Source organism: Helianthus annuus, chromosome 17 (genome assembly GCF_002127325.2).
Source record: "Helianthus annuus cultivar XRQ/B chromosome 17, HanXRQr2.0-SUNRISE, whole genome shotgun sequence".
In the NCBI taxonomy this organism is placed as follows: domain Eukaryota; kingdom Viridiplantae; phylum Streptophyta; class Magnoliopsida; order Asterales; family Asteraceae; genus Helianthus; species Helianthus annuus.
The window spans coordinates 61,352,088-61,369,403 of NC_035449.2; the positions used below are offsets into that span (position 1 = coordinate 61,352,088).

A 17,316-nucleotide genomic window follows, 5' to 3' on the forward strand; every position below is an offset into this window, starting at 1 on the left:
TTGTACTTTTGTTAGTTTCAACAGATCTTTGATATCTGTTGAACTTTTGTTTGTATTCTTTAAGATCTCATAGTTTGTGAGATCTAGGGTTTGGTTTGGGTGTTTTTGGGTTGGTTAAATAATAAAAGTTTTTGTCGCCGGTTTTGTCACTATTTTTGGTGTTATCACATTGTGTATCTTAGATCTGTACCATTTTTACATGGTATCAGAGCATTCAGGCTCTGTATCACAGATCTAAAGTCTTCCGCTGTTAGATCTTATTATTGGTTGTGATTTGATCTGTGTTTGTTTGTTGGTTGTAGATCTCTTGGTTTGTTCAGATCTTGGGATTACTTGTGGTGTGGATCTAAGTGTTGGTGAAGGCTGTGTTGGTCTCTGAATCTCTAGAAAGATTCAGGGCAAACTGACCAGTTGTCTTGTCTTCTTCGAATAGTTGTAACCCTAGAAGGTTACGGTATTCAAGGTTCTTGGAGTCTATTGCACTCACTGTGAGATCATTCTTACCTCTCTTCTTATTTCTTGTTGTTGGTTGATATAGTTGAAGTCGGGGTAGTGAGGACCGGCACCTTGTTTGGTTGTTTGTTTGTTCTTGATTGTTTGCTTTGTGGCTGTTCTCTTTTAGGATTTGGCTCCTGTATTAAGACTTGTTCAGGCACTATAAGTGATGAACCTGAAATCTGGACACTGATACAGCTTCGCCATAGGTTGTTGTATATCTGTTTTATCTGTTGTCTTGTTGTGTGTATTGTCTGTTTTCTTGATTGTTTGTATTAATCATGGTTCAGCCAGAACCAAGTGCTAGCACATCTCAGACTTTAATAGGTAAACTGGATATTGGAGATCCTCTTTATCTACATCCTAGTGACTCTAGTGCTCTTACTATTGTTAGTGTCAAGTTAAAGGGTACTGAAAATTATGTTGTTTGGTCTGCATCTATGAAACTTGCTTTAGAAGCAAAAAATAAGTTTGGTTTTATAAATGGAAAGTGTGAAAAATCCACTGAGGATGCTGTGCTTGCTAGTCAGTGGGATAGATGTAATTCTGTGGTGTTAACTTGGCTGTTAAACTCTGTGTCTGAGGAACTTTTCTTAGGTCAAGTTTTTTCTAGTTTAGCTTCAGAGGTTTGGGAGGATTTAAAAGAGACCTATGACAAGATAGATGGTTCTATGGTTTATGATTTGTTCAAGAAAATAAATAGTATTTCTCAAAATGGTTCAACTGTAGCTGACTATTATAATAGATTAACAACAATGTGGAAGCAGTTTGATGCTATGCTTCAACTGCCAACATGTTCTTGTAAAGCAGCTAAAGATTACAATGATTTTACAATGTTAATCAAACTAATGCAATTTCTTATGGGACTTGATGATGTTTATCAACCAGTAAGAACAAACTTGTTAACCAGAGAAACTTTTCCATCTGTCAAGGTTGCTTATTCTGTGGTTTCTAGGGAGGAATCACATAGGTTAACTAGTAATGGGTCAAAAGGACAGAATGTTGCTTTTGTGTCTAAACCAAATCAGTCTATAGACTCTAAGAAAAGAACAACTAATCAAAGAGGACCTAATTCTAATCTAAAATGTACACATTGTAATATGTTGGGTCATACTATTGAAAGGTGTTTTGAAATCATAGGTTATCCTCCAGGTTTTAAGAAAAAACCTAATAATGTGTCTGGTAAAGGTAAGTCTAATGCTGCTGTGAGTTCATCTTCTAGTCAGTCATCTGGTTTACCTTTTACAGCTGAGCAGATAGCAAAGCTGTTAAGTTTAGTTGGTGAAAAAACTAGTGTGGATTCACCAGGTGTTGGAGGTGAGTCTTGTTTCTTTAATAACAGTGTTAGTTGTTCCAGTTCATTACTCTTTGGTAGTGTGTATAGTTGGATTGTTGACTCTGGGGCGAGTCAACACATGGTTAATAATGATAAGGATATGTTTAATGTTGTTGATGTATCTGAATTTGATATAAAAGTTGGTCATCCAAATGGTACAAGTATTAAAGTGTTAAAAATTGGTAATATCAAACTAATGGGGGATATTATTTTAAAAGATGTCTTTTATGTTCCAGGATATCATGTTAATCTGTTGTCTGTACATAGGTTAGCTAGAGATAATGGAGTTGAGGTTGTTTTTAATGAAGATAGTTGTGTGTTACAGGATTTCAAGTCAAAGAAAATCCTGGTGACTGGTAGTCAGGATAGTGGTCTATATCTTGTTGGTAAACATGGTAATTCTGTGAATGTGTGTTTTAATAGTTTTGTTAAGGCAAGTTTGTGGCATAGTAGGTTAGGCCATCCGTCTGATCAAGTCCTAGCTGTGTTAAAAGATAGTTTTGATGTCAAAAGTATTGAACATGGCCCTTGTGATGTTTGTCATAGGGCTAAGCAAGTTAGAGTTCCATTTCCTATAAGTGATCATAAAACTAAGTCTGTGGGAGAATTAATACACCTTGATTTATGGGGACCATATAAAGTCACAAGTTATGAAGGGTTTAAATATTTTCTAACAGTTGTGGATGATTTTTCCAGAACTGTGTGGTGTTATTTGTTGACTAATAAAACAGAAGTTTTTGATAACTTGTGCAGTTTTTATGAACTGATATTAACACAGTTTGAAAAGAAAATTAAGGTTATAAGGAGTGACAATGGAACTGAATTTGTGAATAATCAAATGAATATTTTCTGTAAAAATAAAGGAATCTTGCATCAAACAACCTGTGCTTATACACCACAACAGAATGGTGTGGTAGAAAGGAAGCACAGGCATCTGTTAAACACAGCTAGAGCTTTGATGTTCCAAAGTAACTTGCCTCTTAAATACTGGTCTGATTGCATCCTGACTGCTGTTTACATAATTAACAGGTTACCCTCCTCTGTGTTAAATGGTAGAAGCCCTTATGAAGTTGTGTATGGTTTTAAACCCTCTTTAGTTCATCTAAGGAACTTTGGGTGTCTATGTTTTGGTACTGTCTTGACTGAATCTGATAAATTTGCTTATCATGCTGATAAGTGTGTTCTGGTTGGTTACTCAAATGTAAAAAAGGGATATAAACTGTTGTGTTTAGATAATAGAAAGGTGTATTTTTCTAGGGATGTAAAGTTTTATGAAAGTGTATATCCTTTTAAGTCTAGTTTAAATAAAAATCAAGAGTTTTCTAATAAAACTGAATTAAATCAGATCAATTTTTTTTGATTTTACTGAAACATTTTCACCTGAAGTTCCAGCAACTCCCAATGATGAAGAGGGTACAAATGGTGCTCATGATCAACACAGTGATGATCAGCAACCAGTGTCACCCTCTACATCTGCCACTGATTCTAATACTGATAATAATCAGTGTAGTCATGAACAGTTAGGTAGTAGTGGGGGTAATGCTGGTGAGGCAGAGGACACTGTTAGATCAATTGATGAGACTAACCTATCTGAGGGACAGTCTGTTAGGAAATCTTCTAGGAAAAGTGTTTTCCCTAAAAGGTTTGATGAGTTTCTAGTTGAAGGGAAAGTGAGATATGGTGTTGAAAAAGTTGTGAATTATTCTAATTTGTCTGTTGAAAATATGTGTTTGGTGTCTTCTCTTAATAAATCAGTAGAACCTAGTTCTTATAATGAGGCAATAAAAGATCCTAAGTGGATAGAGGCAATGAATTGTGAGATGGAAGCCTTAAACAGAAATAAAACATGGGTTGTTGTTGATCTACCTAAAGGTAGAAAACCCATAGGGTGTAAATGGGTTTATAAAATTAAATATAAGTCCAATGGTGAAATTGAGAGATATAAGGCTAGGTTAGTCGCCAAAGGTTTTAATCAAAGGGAGGGTGTTGATTTTGGAGAAACCTTTTCTCCTGTTGTAAAAATGGTAACTGTTAGGATTGTTTTAAAACTTGCTGTGAACAATGATTGGCCTTTATATCAACTGGATATAAACAATGCATTCTTGTATGGTACTTTGTCTGAAGATGTGTATATGACTTTGCCTTTGGGATACTTTAATAATGATAAGAACAAAGTATGTAAGCTTGTTAAGTCCTTATATGGGCTTAAGCAAGCACCTAGGAAGTGGAATGAAAAGCTTACTTCGGTTCTTATTGATATGGGTTTTAAGCAAAGCTTGTGTGACCATTCTTTGTTTATTCTGAATAAAAAAGATGTTGTTGTTATTCTGTTAGTCTATGTTGATGATATAGTTATTACTGGTAATAGTTCTAATGAAATTGCTAGTATAAAAAAGAGTTTGAGTGAAAGTTTTTTGATAAAAGACTTGGGTTTACTTAAATATTTTCTTGGTATTGAAGTTTTATATTCAGAAAAAACTGTTTGTTTGTCTCAGAGAAAATATTGTCTTGAACTCTTGAATGAGTTTGGGTATCTTGGGTGTAAGCCAGTTGGTACTCCTATAGAGTTATCTCATGTTATAACAAATAAAATTGAAAGTGACAAGAGTTTGTTAGAAAATATTACTGGATTTCAAAAGTTAGTGGGTAAGTTAATATATCTGTCTTTAACCCGTCCTGATATTAGTTATGCTGTACAGTTTTTGAGTCAATATATGCATAAACCTGGTCAGGCACATCTGGACATTGCTTTAAGACTTTTAAGGTACTTAAAGCAAAGTCCAGGAATGGGTATAGTGTTTAGAAAAACAGGTAATTTTGATATTTCAGCTTATGTTGATTCAGATTGGGCAAAATGTTTGTTAACTAGAAAGTCTATTACTGGTTATGGCATTTTTCTGGGCAATTCACTTGTTTCTTGGAAAAGTAAGAAACAAGGATTTGTTTCCAGGTCAACTGCTGAGGCTGAGTATAGAGCAATGTGTTCAGCAACTTGTGAAGTTATGTGGATTAAAAATGTGCTTTCTGAATTACAAATAAGTTGTTAATTACCTGTTACTTTGTTTTGTGATAGCAAGTCAGCTATCTCTATCTCACAAAACCCTGTGTTCCATGAAAGGACCAAGCATTTTGAGTTAGACTTGCATTTTTTGAGGGAAAAAATTGCAAGTGGCATAATTGACCCACATAAAATTGCATCTGAAAAACAGATTGCAGACATATTCACTAAGGGATTAAATGTAGCACAACATGAAGTTATGTGTGAAAAGTTGGGATTACATAATATGTTTACTGCATGAATTATGAGGGGGTGTTGAAATATATAGATAATATATTTCATATTATTTTGTAATTCATGTGTTACATATTATTTGGTATTAATGTTGTGGGCTAAGTTATTGTTTCAGATGGACTCTTTGCTATGATGGGCTTATTATGTTGATTGGGCTTCTGTTCAGTTCGTTATGGGCTGAGGGGCTAATATGAAGAGTTTGTATTTGTTGAAGGGTCTTTCTGGAACTTCAGATTGAGCTGGTATATAAGGTAGAGAGAGAGTTGTTGCGTTCACTTGATTCAGATATTTTCTAGGGTTTTCTTTCTCTCTCTTGTTCATCGTTGTACCTGTTCATCTTGTTCTGAAGATCTGATGATCCTTGGTTGAAGATCTTCTTTCTGATCTCTGTGCAGAGATTTGGTTGTACTTGAGATCATGTTGATCTCTGTATTTCTTTCTTTTGTACATTTTTTGTTTGTACTTTTGTTAGTTTCAACAGATCTTTGATATCTGTTGAACTTTTGTTTGTATTCTTTAAGATCTCATAGTTTGTGAGATCTAGGGTTTGGTTTGGGTGTTTTTGGGTTGGTTAAATAATAAAAGTTTTTGTCGCCGGTTTTGTCACTATTTTTGGTGTTATCACATTGTGTATCTTAGATCTGTACCATTTTTACAGTTTTAAGGGTTATCTTTTGTTTTCGTGTTATTATTATTAATTTTGTTTTTATAATGTTTTCCTTAATATCTTTTTAAAATATTATTATACTTTTATTATTACTATTGTTCTTATTAGTAATTTTTAAAGGGTTTTTTTTTTTTTTTCTATTATACTTGGATTTAGTTGTGTTGTTGTTGTTATTATTATTATTTACAAGCAATATGGCTACTATCGTATTCTTTGGGACATTTTAGTATTTTTTTTTTTGTTACACATGATACCTTTTGTGTATTTAACTCAAATAATCCCGTAAAAAATGTTACTTTGTAGTTTGCATCACATGAGAATAAATACCTACTTTCACATATATGGCAAGGGTGTTGCTAAATGCACCCCCTTTTTACTAAACGCACCTCCTCCCTAAACTTTCACATTAATACTATTCAACCCTTTTTTGTTTTTATAATATCTTTTTTGGTCTTTTTGTTATCTTATTTTTGTTATTACTATTAGTTGTATTTTAAAACGTTTTTCAACTTAAAACGAAAAGTGGTTTCTTATTAAAAAAACAAATGTTTTAAATTGAAATAAGTCAATTTAATTTAATTTGTTTTGCTTGATGTGTCCGTTTTAGTTTCAATTCTAAGACACTAACTGAACTCTTAGTTTAAAAAAAATTATTATACTACATACTTATTTATTTATTCATTAACACACATGGTTTAATAAATAGATATAAGCTAGTGATGTAAATGTTTTCTTTTGAAGAAAGGAAAAATATTTTCTAGTTTTAATATATAGAACTGTTAATCATTTTATAAAAATATTTAAATATAATAATAGTATTATTAAAATAAAAGAGGTACGACAACTAAACTATGAAATAAAAGAATAAAAGTGAGGTTTTAAGGTTAAATACATAAAATTAACGGGTTTTTTTTTTCAAAAAATATGTTTATCCTTTTTTTTTCATAAAAAACGTTAATTTTCAATTCGTAAAGCCTGTTTATGAATGAAAATATAATAAAATACTAGTCAGAAAGTGTCTTTAAAACCAAGATTCGTTTTATTTAGAGAAAAACGTTATAATTTTAATATTTAAAAATAATTGTTATGAAAAAAGAAAGATTAATAAAAAAAACCTTATTATTTTTTTAGTAACAAAAAACGTTTTTTTAACCTTTTGGGAAAAAAACATTTTAAATATAATGGTTTGTATAGGGGTGAAATATGACAAGTTTTTAAAATAATATTTTTAGAAAGGAGGTATGAAAAGTAAAAATGGAGGTGCATTTAGCCAACCCCATATGGCAATTGGCATGTTACTTCAAATTCTTAGCATTTAGTCCGACTAACTCGATATGTAGATGTAAATTAACAATGATAAGCAAAATTTATAGTATATAATGATTAAAATTTATATAATAAAATAAGTAAAATTTATTCTATACATTAATGGAAGAGTCAAATACAAATCTTTTTCAACTGAAATCATGAGAATATTGCATATATCAGAAGAAATGGAATGCGCGTTCCCATAATTTTGTCAAACAATATGAAGAATAAAATAGTTATTACTCCAAAACTTTTGATTTTTAGCATTCTTGTAAGAATCTGTATTGGCTCACTCTCTTGACCCTCCACCCGACGTCATATGAAGACTTGGTAAAATTAGAATCTCAAATAAATACCTTTTGAAAAATAAAACTATATAATATAACTATACATATAACAAATCTGATAAATATGGAAATCAATAACTATAGTTCTGTAACCGGGTATATAAAAAGTTGAATCGAAAATGAAGAAGGTATTCAGTGAAAGATTCAAATTTATGTTGTTGGTTTCTGAGCGTCAGTTTGGTTTAAATAAATTTTGGGAAGAAAATAACATTACAATTCTATATGAAAACATAATGGTATACTTGTAGAGCTTACTTGAGTAGAGGATATATTTATATTTAGCTCATAGATTAATATAATAAACTTCTTAAGTTATTTATGGCATAATGAGTTATTTAACTTTATGTGATTCTAGTTACTCTATATAGTTTAAGCAAAATAAATCTATGATTACGTGTAAAACTTGTCACAAATATTGTTAGTACATAATGTCTAATTCGTGTGCCTTTTGATTTTGTCAATGCATGTTCGTGATGTTTTGTTTAAGTGTTTGAAGTTTTGTAAATCTGCGAATCGAGTGGATGCGCAACGCATCATAGGTTGTTGATGTGATACGTGGTGGGCGATGCGTAGATGGTTAGAAGTCTATATATAGATGTCTTGATATGTTTCATTGTCATAATTTTGGAAGTCTGCCGAATTTTCTAGTGATCAATACAAAACGTTTAATTACATTCTTGTGTCATTTTCACACACATTTCAAAGGAATCCACACTTTGAAGTGTGATCGAAGTAGATATTGTTTGTTCGTCGATGTTTAATCACGCGAACAAGATCGTATTCGGAACTATCAAATATGGTAAACCTTTTGAATAGGGATATCAATAAGCAATGTGCCGAGTATTCATAATCACAGTTTAATTCATATTCGGATATAAAACCGTGCTCATTCCCGGTCTAGTACCTAACAGGTATATACCCACCGGACATCAGTTATAACGTTAGTTCGTTAAAAAATGGACATTGAGATTTCAAATTGCCATTTGAATACGTGTATGTATGTTTAACAGCTAGTACAAATTGAAATAAGATAAATTACATACATCTCGTCATCATACGAATGTTTAATATATCTAAAACATATGAATTTCATAATTATATAAATCCCAAAAAATAAATGGATTCTTTATAAAATAGAACATATAAATAATACTATCAAATGCATATAAATATTAAAATAATAATTTTTATTTGTCACACAATGAAGCTATTCATATGATGCATTACTATACAAAATTTAAAATAATATAAAAATTTAAATTAACTTTTTTTCAGTATATGATTTAAGTAAACCGGTATATTTTTTCAGGTAATAGAACTAAATATTATCTAATAACCATACTTGTACACTTGCCAACAATTTTTTAGAAATCCTATACCACATTTCAGGGGAAAGGTTAACATATATAGTCTTCTAAAAGTATGAAGTCTTGGAAGGGTATCAAATGGACTCCAATTGAAGTCATTTTAGAGGCATTGGAATTGTTTCGTCGAACTCTACGATCTTAGATTTTAGGTATTCGATTTTGGATTTTTTGCTTGTAGATTTTAGAATTTTTATTTAGATTATTGTGTTTTTTTATCCGGCATTGTGTTTTCTTTTCGTCATTGAGTCTATTTTGCTTATCGTGTCTTTTTTTTCCGCGGTATTGTGTTGTATTTTTTTTGACATTGTGTTATATTTTATGATCCAATGTGTTATATTTTGCAATTTATTGTATCTTTGTACCCAAATACCTAAATACCAGTCTCAACGATTTATTGTATCTTTGTACCTAAATACCTAAATACTCGTCTCAAATTATTAGAGTTTCAGGTATTCCGGTTGAGTTAAGTTAAGGCTATTTATTTCTTTTCTGTTTTTTTCATTTCTACTTTTGAAGTTTTGACTCATTCATTCGAACCCTAAATTGGGCTTTGAAAAACAAACAAGAGAAAACCCGATACGAAAAAAGGATTTCAGCCGCCATATGGTCAACCTACACATCCTGGTTTTGACTTTAGAAAGTTCAAAGGACAATACTTTTGTAGGCGGTGGTGTTTGTGTGGTACGTATTAATGTTTTAAGATCGTTTGAGATTGAGTTTTGAGGTAAACTAATTATTGTTCACAGTGCAGTAAAATGTAAATAATTAAAAAAAAAAAGATTAAAACCTCAACAAGTTATATAAAAAAATGCGATTATATATTTATAAAACATAATTTTGAATAAGTAAGATGTATTTTAAAGAAACACCAATAAACGAAACAAATTGTTCCATAAATGTAATCCTACAAAAAAGAATCTTATAAAAATGCTTATAGTAGAAAAGAAATAGCTTTTACTGTTTATACAAATGTTTTAATCAATTTTAAAGCTTACTATTGTTTATGTCAATTAAATTACTGATTTTTAAACCTATATATATTTCACTTAGTTATTTCATTTCTTAGGGGAGTGGGGTGGTATCACTTGCAAAAATTCTATCACTCACAAACATTCAATCAAGTTCCGCCATGTCATCAACCACTATTCTATCACTTACAAGCCTTTTTTAGTGGCGGTGGTCGTCACTAGTGATGGAATTCCATCACTCAACCATTTTTTTGTTTTTATAAAGTTTATAAAAAAATCTTACAAGTTTATAAAAGAAACAATTTTTTTTATGACAAGGACCAAACCTGCCAGTTTTAAAAGTTGAAATTAAAAGGAATAAGATTTTAATAAATTTTGTAAATAACTATAAACCACAGGGACTAAATGTGTTAAAAAGGAATCAAACTTTTCAAAAACATCAGCTCCATCTTCTTCGCTGCAGACCGAGTCTTCCGGCGAAATTCCGGCGAAGCCAACAAATTCCGGCGAAACATCAGCTCCATCAGATCTGAACGTACATGTATTAATACACAACGTACAAGTCATACACATACAATTGAATTTTTACAACGCGTGAAGAGTTCAACGCATTGTTAATTCCACGCGTTATGGTTGAAGGTGGCGGCGGTGCGCAACTGGCCATCACTCTGATGGAGGGGCCATCACGGTCCACCCTAATCACGGACCACCCCCAGTCCCCTTAGGTTATAGGGTATGGTAATGAGCCTCCACGTCAGTGTCATGTCACCCACCTCTACTCCACAATCCAAACCCACTACCCTAAGGGTGTAGTCATGACCCAAACCACTATCCCTTTATTTATTTTAATTTATCTTTGTCTAAAGAAAAAGAAAATGATTACTTGAAAAATGGAAAGGAGGACCATGGTTGCCATGGTTTAACCCATGCAAACCATGGTGGATTAGGGAAGGGGGTGTGATGAAACACTTGTTAACACTTAGGCTAACCAGCTGGGTCGTCTCGTATGTGAGGTTCAATCTCTTTCTCCACTCTCTGATTACTTGGATCCTGCAAAACAGAACACCGGTGACTCGCCACAAGGAGGAGAATATGGGGGTTCTCCTTGTGACCACCCTCCGACGTGAGAATAAGTACTGTTTCGAGGAGAAATAGTGTGTGTTGTAGGTGAAATGTAAAGAGAACAGAATGTTCTACCTGAATGAGGAAGTGTCCTATTTATATCCGAAGGGTGAAGGAGGGAGGAGAGGCCTTGCCAGCTGCTATCGAGCGCCAGCTGTCCGACCAAGGGGAATATCCTCTTGGTCTCCTCTGTTGCACTCAGAGTAGTGGGTGACGTGGCGCGCCGTTATTCGTCCATGTAAGGGAATTGTATCAGCAGCTGTCGGCCTGTCCTAGGATCGTGCTACAGGTCCGGGTGGCGTTCAGTTATTGGTGACATGTGTTATCCTTTTTGTCTGAAGGAGCATCTTTGGTGTCACCTGCAATATATTCTAGCTGATGCGGACGCCATGTAGGATAAAAGTGGTGCGGTCCCTACCATATGTGCATGGAATTGGGACCATACCTCTTCAAGTCCCCCAGTCCAGTGTGCCTTCTAGTTGAGTTTATCGTCTAGGAGGGATTCTGGACTCATAAGGGTTGTGGTTTTGTTGTTTGATTTCCTTTGTATTTCGCATCCTATCGCGCGTGTTCTTTGACGTGTCGATTTGGCTTGAAGTGGCATGTAACGCTTGGTAATGGCATGCGAGTTTGAGCCGAAACGACGCGTGGCGCTGGGTGATGATCTCTAAAACTTTGAACCAAAATAGCGCATGGCGCATGAAGATGTCCCGCGAGATTAAGTAAAAACCGTGCATGGCGTATGAAGATGTCTTGCAAAAATGGGCCAAAATGGCGCATGGCGCATGAAGATGACTTTGCAAAATTGAGCAAAAATGGCGCATGGCGCATGAAGACAACTTCAATTTGTGAACCAAAATGGCGCATGGCGCATGAAGATGACTTTGCAAAATTGAGCCAAAATGGCGCATGGCGCATGAAGGTGACTTCAATTTTTGAGCCAAAATGGCGCATGAAGGAGACTTCAACTTTTGAGCCAAAATGGCGCATGGTGTATGAAGATTTTTAGTTGGAGGTTTCTTCTAAAGGAAGTTTTTGATTCTTTATCTTTGTGGAGATTGTGACAACTGGTGTGACTGATGTTCCGTCTGAGGTGGTTGTCTTGTCGGAGACGTGAACAGTTGCTTTTCCAGAAGTGGCAGGCACGTTTTTCGCCACTTGTCAGGCGCGTGGCGGCCACGCGCCCTAAAGTGGAGGCGACTCCTCTTCTCTCTCCTGACGTGTCACTATCTGACTGGACATCCCTCTGTCTTCCTGACGGTTCATTACCCATCGCATTAAATGCGATGGGTATAAATATTAGGCGGTTACCACCATACTCCCACTTTCTTCTCCATTTCCAAAATTTGAACTCCATTTTTTTTCTCTCCGAATCTTCTACCAAGTTCTTCTTTTCTCATCTTTAAGCATGAATGCCTATCCAAAATCTACTACTAGTAGGAAGAGAAAATACAAACCAAAGAATCCTCCAGGACTAGATCAGGCGGTTATTAATTGGAAAGAAGACGAACTCAACAATCTGGTTCAGAACTTTGGTTTATCTTCTGATTGGGGCATCCAGTTTCCGACACCCAACTCCACTGCTCTTGATGCCCCTCCGAGATACATGACGTTGTATGCTGATTTCTTCCGGGAAGGAAACTTTCGTCTCCCGATGTCAAATTTCATTGGAGAGGTGTTGACCGGCTATGGTTTGCATATCTCTCAAATAAATGCCCTGGGTTTACCCCGACTTACTCATTTTGAGTTTATTTGCCGGGCTAATCGGGTGGAGCCGTCGTTTGAGAAGTTCAACACCTTCTACTTTGTGACTTACACTGGTGGTTTTTATTCTTTCAACTCTCGTACCGGTGGGGTCAAGCCCTGCGGCCGAGATCCACCCAAATTCCTGCATGATTCGAAGCATAAGTTCTTCTATATTCGCTGTGGTGTTATTCCCATAGACATGCGTTACCGGTATGAGAGCGAGGGCATTCCTCGGGTGAATGTGTCCATAGATTTCACTGAACAGGAGTGGTATACTATTCTGACCCGTAAAGTTACTTCGATTATTCAGTTTGAGGAAAGAGCTCTGGTGGCGGCTGGGATGAGCATATTGTGGGCTCCTCAAAACCCTAGGGGTTTTCCAGTCTACGGATATAGAGGAAAAGGTACTACTATTTAGCTACTGGTTTGTTACATGTTTTTCCTTGTTTGTTTCCTCATGTTCCTTGAATTCTTGCAGCAGGGTACCGTTTAATTAATGTTTTTGATCCCAAGGCTGGTGGTGCCATGGTTGTAGCTGCCTTGCCTGAGGGTAGACCTCTGTGGCTTGATCAGATAAGGGATAATTTTTTTGCATCCCTCTAATGAGAGTTTAGCGACCTATGCTAACAGCATTCTAGGTGATAATGGTGAAGGTGACATTGATTCTGATGTTAATCCTACTCGAGGGGAGCCTATTCTCCTTTCGAGTAAGGAGTCTGATGATGCATCATACCACTTAATACACCGTTCATCTCGTGCAGGTCCACAACGGGAACCCTCTGAAGAGCCTGCTGTCAAGGTTGTGCCTACTCCTGTTGTTGATCCCCACCTTGGTGCTGCTGAGCCATCAGAGATGAGGAAGAAGAAGAGAGAGGAGAAAGTTGAGGAAAAAACAGCTGAGGACCCTGTTGATAAACGCCTCGTAAGCGTTCTTCCAAGTCCTCTTTCTTGGACTATGTTGTAGTTTCTGACACGCTGTCTGGTTTAGACGCAGGAGTCAAACGTTCAGAGCGTGACCCTGATGATGATGCCACGTTGACTGAGATGATGAAGAGGCGAAAAAGGCTTGAGGATAAGAAGAAAGAGCTTGATGCGCAAGCTGCTGCTGTATTGGCTGAGAAAAAATCCAGTTACATAAGGAGACTACTATTGCACCGTCAGAGTTAGAGATTGACTTAGGTGTGTTTAGCGAGAAGACCGGTAATCGCTTGGAGAAAATATTCAACTCTGCTTCCGCTTCTCGAGGTATGATTTCTTCCGTTGTATATGTTTTATGTATTGTTTTTCCTCCTTTGATTGTTTATACTTTACTGCAGCAGCTCCCAAATCTGGCCGTTCTGTGCGCAAGGTTGATATTTCTAACATTACTCCACATGCCTCTCCTCCGTCTAAACCTCTTGATTTATCTCATCCTCGCTCTGACCCAAAGGGAAAAGGGAAAGAGGATGATGTTGAAGTTGACCGGACGGAGAAGTTGGTAGAGGATGTTGCTGCTGGTGCTAGGAGGGATGAGGTCCATGCTGAGGGTGTGGAAACCGAGGTTGAGTCAAGTGAAGCTACTCCCCAAGGCACAATTTATACCAAGCGCGTTCGGAGTTCTGGAGGAGGTGGTGCATCTGGAATTCATCAAAGTCCGGAATATCATCGTGTTCAGGGCGGGTCGTGGACTACCCAGAACCCTTCCTGTGATGATCTTCCTCATGCTCCTCATTGGACTTTGACTCAAGGCTCCAGGATGAACGACCTCTCTAACTACCGCGAGTTTTATTCTCTGTCCCTCCCCCCTGCTGAGAGACTTTTCCAAAAAAACCGCCACCGTATGGATCTTTTGGATGATCATATCCATGTCGGTATGAACTTCTATGCCACGACCCAAGAGATTGTTAGGGAGTGGCAGGAGATGGGGGAGGACACACTAGAATTTGAAGCTGGCAAGAAAGAATTTGCTGAGGAGAGGGAAGCATTCAATGCTGAGAAGAAGCGTTTGTTATGGAGGGTTGTTGATGGCGAAGATAAACTTGCTAAAGAAAAGCAATACAATGCTGATCGTCAGAAGGAATGGGAAAGTGCTTGTGAGAGGTCTAACCGGGAGCTGAAGGCTGCCCACGATGAGGTGATTAGGTTGAAGGGTGAGAAAACTAAACTAAGTGATGAGCATGAACAGGCTGTTCCTATGTATCAAAAAAGAGAAAATGAATATACCCAACGTATTGCAAAGTTGGAAAAGATTGCTGCTGAGAAAACTGCAGAGAGCAAAGCTTCCGAGATTTTGGCCGAAGAGGCTAGCGCTGATTGCAAGTAGTTACTTGCGCGCGACGTTCCCTTGGTACGTTTTCTTGTTGCTTTGCTTTTTCTTTACGTTTTTTCTCGTGTTGTATGTTCCCTTGGTATCGTTAAGTCGGGTGAGCTGGCAAAGTATATGTTTGAATTGGGTGAAGCTGCTTACCGTAGCGGGCGCAAGGACGGGTATGGTGAGGGTAGGGCAGCTGCCGCAATGAACGAAAAGGATTACCACTTTGAGCTGTATAAGGAAAACTGCACTGCCGCCTACGCTACCAAACGCCAAGAATATGAGTTCCTTGAGTTTGCGATTGTCAGAGCAGTTGAAAAATTGTTCCGGAAAGGAGGTGCCGTTGAGATTTTGAAGAAGGCTGTTGGTGATCCGGATCCAGAGGCTGGGGTGCGGGTATCAGTCATCAAGTTTGATCGTTTAACTCCGGCTTGCATGTCGGGTATGGGCCTGTTGGCCTTGTAATCATCAACAATTCTATGCTCGTGGTTGTTTGTGAACAATTTACTTCCGTTTTTCTGTTTGTGGTGATACACTTATCTCAATTTTGATATGTATGATGCTAACCTTAGATTGTTAATTTGCAAATGTGAATTTGGTTCTAGTTACAATATGTGCATGTGTTTAATTGCTTTGATTAGGGATCACGAATGAACGATGGCTATGACAGGTTATTGTGTGTTGGTTTCTTTGGCTTTACACTTTGTTGTGTTGAGCTCAAGTGACCTTATAATGTTTATGTTGTCATTATGCTCATTGTTTGATCGCATGTACGAAGTATAACAGGTTATTGTGTTTTGATGACCCAGCTGTGCACTTGGTGCTTTCTAGCCTTGGGGGTCTACAATGTTTATTTTACCTTGTCTACGATGTTTTCGTGTATAGGTGGGTACGAAGTAATAGTTGGCTGAAAAGTTTTAATTGCGTATATTTGACCCGGCTGTGCACTTAGTCGTGACGAGCCTTGGAGGTCTACAATGTTTTCTGTCGTTAAGTCATTGGTGTTTTCGTGTATGCCCAAAGTGATATATGCAGTTGTAACAAAAATTCACAGAAGATAAGATAACCAACAATTCTTGTATTAAAGATGACTGTGTTGGGCGTATGGCCATACATTAAAAAGAAAGATAAAGATTATCGTTAGATTTCATATAACATTTCCTTAGCTGTTGAGCGTTCCAAGTCATGGGGACTTCTTTGTCTTCGAGCGTGCGCAGCTTGTAGGCCCCCTTCCCAAGAACCTTATCCATGACGTAGGGCCCTTCCCATTTTGGAGCCAGTTTGCGCAGTCTTTCCGCATTAGATGCCTCATTGTCTCTCAAGACGTAGTCCCAGGGGTTGAAAGTGCAGACTCTAACCTTGCTGTTGTAGTATTTTTCCAGCTTGGTTTTGTACTTCGCTTGTTTTATTGCTACCATTTCTCTTCTTTCCTCTAGAAGGTCCAGATCTAACCGTCTTTGTTCTTCATTGTTGATGGCGTTCATTGATAACATCATTGGGGATGGCAAGCCGATTTCTGCAGGAATCACTGCTTCTGACCCGTATACTAAACTGAATGGTGTCTCACCGTTACTTGTCTTTGGCATTGTTCTGTGGGCCCATAAGATGCTGGGTAGTTCATCAAACTAACCTCTTCGCTGTGTACCAAGCCTTGCTTTTATGCCATCAACAATGCTTTTGTTCACTGCCCCCACTTGACCGTTTCCTTGTGGGTGTGCCACTGAGGAAAAGGTATGTTCGATGTTCAACTCTTAGAACTAATTTTGGAGGTCTTCAGCAGCGAAGTTTGTTCCATTATCGGTTATGATTCGCAGAGGTAGGCCGAAACGACAGATTATTTGCTCCCAAATGAACCTTTGAATAATTGTAGATGTGGTTGATGCTAATGCTTTCGCTTCCACCAATTTGGTAAATAGTCTACAACGATTATAATAAACTTTACCGCTCCTGGGGCTTCCGGGAAAGGACCAACCATGTCTATTCCCCACTGTTGGAACGGCCAAGCCGTTGTGACGGGAACCAGTTCGTTCTTCGAGCGCATGGTTTTTGGAGCGTGCCTCTGACATCCACTGTCACACCCCAACCAATGGCCGAATCATTGGAGCGGGACTTGTTCGAGATTGTAAGAGACTTCATAACACTATTTTGTGACAATATTTAAATAAACCCATTTTATTTCATAAATATCAAATTGTCAAACATTACTTAAATTCAAATAACAACATGTTCAAACATAACAATAACAAAATTTGATACAACATATTAAACCTAGCACGTCTATATATGTATCTAAGCATCGTCGCTACTTCATTTCATAGCAATCATCATCCTCAACCTGTAAGATGTTTAAAATAAAGTTCAATGCAAAAGCAGAGGCG

General features: G+C 36.7%; 1 protein-coding gene across 1 annotated transcript; it reads left to right on the forward strand.

Annotated features, from left to right (window-relative positions):
• The first annotated feature begins 928 nt into the window (after positions 1-928).
• On the forward strand, positions 929-2,426 carry LOC118489303. The gene is made up of 2 exons (XM_035987122.1): positions 929-1,812; positions 2,157-2,426. The coding sequence occupies exons 1-2, from the start codon at positions 936-938 to the stop codon at positions 2,189-2,191; spliced, it is 912 nt and encodes a 303-aa protein (XP_035843015.1). The 5' UTR covers positions 929-935; the 3' UTR covers positions 2,192-2,426.
• The last annotated feature ends 14,890 nt before the right edge of the window (positions 2,427-17,316 follow it).

Bases quoted from the DNA above. Each gene is read 5' to 3' on its own strand.
- LOC118489303 (XM_035987122.1), top strand. From the start codon at position 936: ATGAAACTTGCTTTAGAAGCAAAAAATAAGTTTGGTTTTATAAATGGA. The intron at 1,813-2,156 runs GTGAGTCTTGTT...TGTGTGTTACAG, and splicing joins GGATTCACCAGGTGTTGGAG to GATTTCAAGTCAAAGAAAAT.